The sequence below is a fragment of the Zingiber officinale genome, chromosome 7B (genome assembly GCF_018446385.1).
Source record: "Zingiber officinale cultivar Zhangliang chromosome 7B, Zo_v1.1, whole genome shotgun sequence".
In the NCBI taxonomy this organism is placed as follows: domain Eukaryota; kingdom Viridiplantae; phylum Streptophyta; class Magnoliopsida; order Zingiberales; family Zingiberaceae; genus Zingiber; species Zingiber officinale.
In genome coordinates, this window is record NC_055999.1 from 105,666,531 (window position 1) to 105,672,470 (window position 5,940).

The window sequence follows — 5,940 nt, forward strand, 5'->3', positions numbered from 1 at the left end:
TACCTTCTGGAGTTTCTTTCAGCCTTGTCCTTGTTGTCGAGTCTTCTTTTGCCAAGAGACTTCTCACCTTTGGGACTTCAACCATTACCAAGTCACACTTGGACTTATATTGCCAAGACTACATACTTGGACTTACACCGCCAAGATTCCTCTTGGACTTTTCTCCTTTGCCAAATCACACTTGGACTTTCCTTGTTGTACCTGTATCCTGCACACTCACAATGCATATCAAATACAACAATAAACCTAACTTAAATCTTTGCCCAAACATTAAAACCTAGGACACCTAGATTGCTCCAACAAATGCCGCCTATAACCATGTATTGTGATAGCGAAGCTACTATGTCTAAAGCATTGAACAAAGTATACAATGGAAAATCTAGACATATTAATCTGAGGCATGAATTTATTAGAGAAATGCTTAATAATGATGTTGTCTCTATCGTGTTTGTTAGAACACATAAGAATTTAGCGGATCCGTATACCAAACCTCTAGTAAGAGATTTGGTGAGTTTGACAACATCCGAAATGAGATTGAAACCCCTAACCTAAAGTTGTTTAATGATAGGAATTCAACCTCCTTATAGTACATCCTAAATTGAGGGGTCTAATGGGTAAAAATAAGTAATTAAATGACTATGAGCACGTGTATACCATTCTAAGTTTGTAGGTTGAACTTAGGTTTTTAATGGAATTATCTTAAAAGTGTTTTATTAGGTTAATTAATAAAATTTAAGATAATATCTACCTATATAATTATAAGAAGTGGTGTCACTTCTAACAAACTTTTGGGGTAAAGTTTTATAAATGATTATGAAACTAGGATGAGTACATGGCTAGTAAACATGCTTAAAAGTGTGTGAATAAGAGAATAGGTTTGATGATTTATATGTGTGATAAGTTTTAGGCATGGTTGAATATTGGTTTAAGCATGAGTCACCAATCATTTGTATGAACTTGTGACTTATTGACCCTATAAGAGAGTTTAAGATGAATATCATTTTCTTTTTTATATGATATCAGAGTGTTAAATTAGAGTTACATTTACAAACTAAGTGGGGAAATGCTGAGGTTTTGCTTGTATTATGAACAGTGTTTACATTTTTTTAAAAGTTACATCTTTTGTAATCAATAGGTTTTATTGTAAATAATATTTAAAATGTCAACAATTGCATTTCTTTTGTGACTAATGATTTCATTGTGAATCATCATGACTAATGAATAATTATATCTTTTTATGGGTAATCGAAAAAAACTCTATAAATAAATGCTCGTGGCTAAATTAAATATAATATTCATTATCTATTTAAACAATAAAGAATTTATTATTTTATTATTTGAGAATTTATTGTATTCAGGTGGCTCATTATAATCGGGTCTATCAAAATAATAAAAGATAATAAACTCTTTAAGAAAAATGATTAGGCGTTATAGATTATCTCAATTCAACATTTCACCTTGATATCTCTTCCAAAGCCTCCTAAGTCCTAAGACTTCTTTTAATTCATTTGCTTCCAAAATCCACCCTTTTTTGCGTTTTTTGCGGTGAACGCGCTCTCGGGTCCATGGCCTCCCTGCTCCTCTTCCGCCTTTAACTCTGCGGCACGGACCTCGCCGTCGCTGCCCGTGACTAGGCCGAGGAGGCCGCCTCCTCGAATCAGACCGCATCGAGTAGACTGCCTCCCCGTCGCCCAGAGCGAACAGCTGCGACGACTACCTCGGCTTCGCCAGCAGCCGCCCTCTCCGCCGCTGCGTCACCTGGCTGCGCGCGGAGCTGGAGACGCAGGGCGTCCGCTGCTTTGCCTCCGACCGCCGCCAGCGACGCTCTCGCGCACGGCGTCGCCCGGGTTGCCATGGAGGCCGCGGCCGTCGGTGTGATCGTCGTCACGGGGAAGTCGACCCCTACAGCTTGGAGGAGATGCGGCTGTTCCTAGATGGCAAAAAGCTAGTTCCTTTATTCTTCAAGTGACGGCGCCGAGGAAGAATGGAAGGCTGTGGTGAACGGAATCTCGACTTCTTCAGTAAAACTTGAAGTGAACTTGTTGGGAATGGCACAGGGCAGGAAGAGCATTGTGCAGAGGTGGAGGGAGATGGCCGGGCAAGTTCTTCCTTTTCCACGGAATCTTAATTTCGTGGGACAATGAACGAGCTTGCGGATGCATAGAATACACCAGTTTATTTTCATGAGATCGTTAAACTCTGTTTAGGTTCAGTCTGACGATCCAACCAAGAATATGGCAGGATCTTAAGAAAGATCCGCCGACAATGCATAGCCAACCACCACGGAATACAATACATTCTAGAAAGAACGTCGGCAAAAGTTAGGGAGAGAAGTCAGGCAAAAGTCAGGATTGTGGACTTTTCTGTCTCTAGTTTTGGTTGCATTAGTTGACTCATGATTTCTCGATGGTCAATTTTGGAGGAAAAGAATAATTTAGAATCAATTGGATTTCTTAAATCTAGTGGACTGTATCTAGACAGGCTGTTCGCCTGTTCCAGAAGATTGAAACTTGTGGCATCATGTCGCTGAGCACTTTCCTCTTGTTCCTCTTCCTCCTCCACCAGCATCTCTCCGCCGGAGTCACCACCGGCGCTGGTGATGACTTCACCTTGAACGGCTTCCGGGGAGCAAACCTCACCCTCGACGGCACCGCCACGATAACCTCCAACGGCCTCTTGAGGCTCACCAACAACACGAGGCAGGTGAGAGGCCATGCTTTACACGTGTCGCAAATTCAATTCCGGCTCCCTCGTCACAACGGGACCGTTTTCTCCTTCTCCACCACCTTCGTCTTCGGCACCATCATCAAAGATCGGTACATCGGCGGCAACGGCCTCGCCTTCTTGATCTCCGGATCCGACAACTTCTCCAGCGCACTGGGAAGTCAGTTCCTGGGCCTCGTCAATCCCAATAACAATGGTAACTCCACCAACCACGTCTTCGCAGTCGAGCTCGACACCATCTTTAACCCTGATCTCTACGACATCAACGGCAACCACGTCGGGATCGATGTTAACGGCGTGGTGTCCAACTTTTCTGTCCCCGCCGGTTACTTTTCCGACGACACCGGTGTGTTCCAGAATTTGAGCCTTATCGGCGAGCAAGTCATGCAAGCTTGGGTGGAATATGATGCAGAGAGCATGCGGCTCAATGTTACCTTGGCTCCAGTTCGAACGGCGAAGCCGAGGAGGCCGCTGATATCGAGGTCGATCGATCTTTCGCCGGTGTTCTTGGATTCTATGTTTGTTGGCTTCTCTGCTTCCTCTGGTTCTTATCAAACGGCTCACTATGTGCTCGGCTGGAGCTTCAAGATCAACGGCACGGCGCGAGCTCTAGACTACTCGTTGCTCCCTTCGCTTCCTCGAACCAAATCCGGCGGCAGATCGAAGTTTTTGGAGGTCGGGATCCCGCTAGCTTCCGCCGGAGTTGTTTTGGCGATCGCCGGCGTGGTGGCTTTGGTGGTGAGGAGAAGGATGAAGTATGCAGAACTTCTCGAAGACTGGGAGAAGGAGTACGGTCCTCACCGGTTCTCCTACAAGGACTTGTTCGACGCCACCGGCGGCTTCGCAGAGGAGAATTCACTCGGCAACGGTGGGTTCGGCAGGGTCTACCGAGGGGTTTTACAGAGGACCAAACTGGATGTCGCCGTAAAAAGAGTGTCTCATCAGTCGAGGCAGGGGATGAAGGAGTTCGTCGCAGAGATAGTTAGCCTAGGCCGTCTCCGGCACCGGAACCTCGTCCGGCTGCTGGGCTATTGTCGGCGAAAGGGGGAACTCCTCTTGGTCTACGACTACATGCCCAACGGCAGCCTGGATAAGATGCTGTACGATCGACTCCGGCCATGTCTCGATTGGCCGACGAGGTTTAAGATCATCAATGGTGTGGCGTCGGGCCTGCTCTACCTCCACGAAGACTGGGAGCAAATGGTGATCCACAGAGACATCAAAGCGAGCAATGTTTTGCTCGACGGCGAGATGAACGGAAGGCTAGGCGACTTCGGATTGGCCAGGCTTTACGACCACGGCAACGATCCGCAGACCACCCACATTGTCGGAACCATGGGATACATCGCGCCGGAGCTGGTGCGGACCGGGCGGCCCTCGGCCGCCACCGACGTGTTCGCCTTCGGGACGTTTCTTTTTGAGGTCGCCTGCGGGCGGCGGGCGGTGGATTGGGCCGCCGACATCGACCAGCTCGAGTTACTGGAGTGGGTGCTGCAAAGTTGGCGAAAGGGATCGATTCTCGAGACGAGGGACGCCAGGTTGGGGGAGGAGTTTGTGGCAGAGGAGGTGGAGCTTGTTCTAAAGCTTGGGCTGCTCTGCGCACACCCGTCGCCGGCGGCGAGGCCGAGCATGCGCCGGGTGGTGGAGTACTTGGAGGGTAGCTCGCCGCTGCCGGAGCTGGCGGCGACGTACTTGAGCTTCAAAACGATTGAGCTACAGCGCAGTAAGAGTATTGAGGATTACATGACGTCGTATCCGTCATCATCTTCGGTGGCTACAGCATCTTCTGTCGCCAGAGCTCCGTGACAGTACAAAAGGAGGAGTTACCAAATTTGTGTGGAGATTTCTTGATTAGCACGGAGCACCAGGAATGCAGGCTCTATTTATTTTCACAAGATCGTTGAACTCTGTTTAGGTTCAGTTCAATAGCGAGGCCGAAACAATGATGGGAGCCTACTTCAACATGCTAACAATATATTGGCAGCTTGCATCTTCTTGTTTAGGTTCGGTTCGGTTCGTGGGATCATCAATTTTCCACCACGACATCTCTTGCCATTCATATAATCTTTTATCCTGCCACTGGCATCACTCGATTTCAAAGTTTCCCTAGAGCTTTTAGGCCATCGACTAATAAAGCATTCAGATCTTCAAAACAGAAGTGTGGGCATGCTTTAGAATGCCTGGTTCTATGGAACTCTGTCCCAAATCTTTATCATCAGATAGCGGATCTGAGAGCAATTTTTAAAAACAAGGGCTACATCGGCAAGCAACTCTGTAGCTCTCACATCAAAGACGTCTCAAACATGTGCTACTTGACTCTTCCTGCCCGAAAACTCAGATCCTGATTGGGTATTGGCAGCCTATTTTTCTTCTCATAAGATCTGAAGATCCAACCAAGAATTTGACAGGATCTTAAGAAAGATCCGCCGGTAATGCAAAGGCAACCACCACGGAATACATTCTAGAAAGATCATTGGCCTGTAATGTCTGGAGGGAGAGAAGTCAGGGCAAAAGTCTCGACGAGGATGGATGACTTTGCGGTCGCTGGTCCTTGAAGATTTTGAATTTTAGTAGAATTATATCTGATATAAGATTTTGGAAAAATAGAATTTGAAAATGTTAAATTAAAAGAAGAAATAAAAAATTTAAAAAAAATTTATATATACAAATGTTATACAAATGTTTCTATTTTTAGAAATTATAAAGAATTAAATTAATACTATAAATTTTATAAAGAAAATTTATAAAGGTCAGATCAGAAAAGTAACAAAATCTTATATCCCTAGAAAATATATGATTAACTCCGTAAGAAAGAACCTACATTTTGTTCCAAAAACTTATTTAAATTAAAAAATAAAATTAGACTTAGGACTTTCTGGTAGAAAATTAAATATTTGAATTCATTAAAAGATTTTGTCTAGAAGTGGTTGATGATCCAAAATTTTTCCTTAGAAAAATTTTTTACTTAGAATTTTTTTTTAGATTTTCTTTACCAAAATTTCTATAAAAAAATTAACTCCCGAAAGTTTTTTAGGAAAATTTTCATTTTTGTTCTTAGAAAATGTTTCTAAAATTATTACATTATTAGCGCTATCAAAATTATTTTCAATATTTTCAGAATCAGAGTTTACTTAGAAAAAAAAATCTTTTTGGAAATTCAGAGTTTTATAAAAGTTACTAAGAATGTAATCGAGTCGAGCCGAGCTGAACTCTTAA

The 5,940-nt window shown here is 44.1% G+C and overlaps 1 protein-coding gene across 1 annotated transcript; it reads left to right on the forward strand.

The window, feature by feature from the left end:
- The first annotated feature begins 1,514 nt into the window (after positions 1–1,514).
- LOC122006717 (L-type lectin-domain containing receptor kinase SIT2-like) lies at positions 1,515–4,817 on the forward strand. The gene has a single exon (XM_042562314.1). It carries the CDS (start codon positions 2,521–2,523, stop codon positions 4,528–4,530), a length of 2,010 nt encoding a protein of 669 aa, XP_042418248.1. The 5' UTR covers positions 1,515–2,520; the 3' UTR covers positions 4,531–4,817.
- Positions 4,818–5,940: the final 1,123 nt, after the last annotated feature.

Bases quoted from the DNA above. Each gene is read 5' to 3' on its own strand.
- LOC122006717 (XM_042562314.1), top strand. From the start codon at position 2,521: ATGTCGCTGAGCACTTTCCTCTTGTTCCTCTTCCTCCTCCACCAGCAT.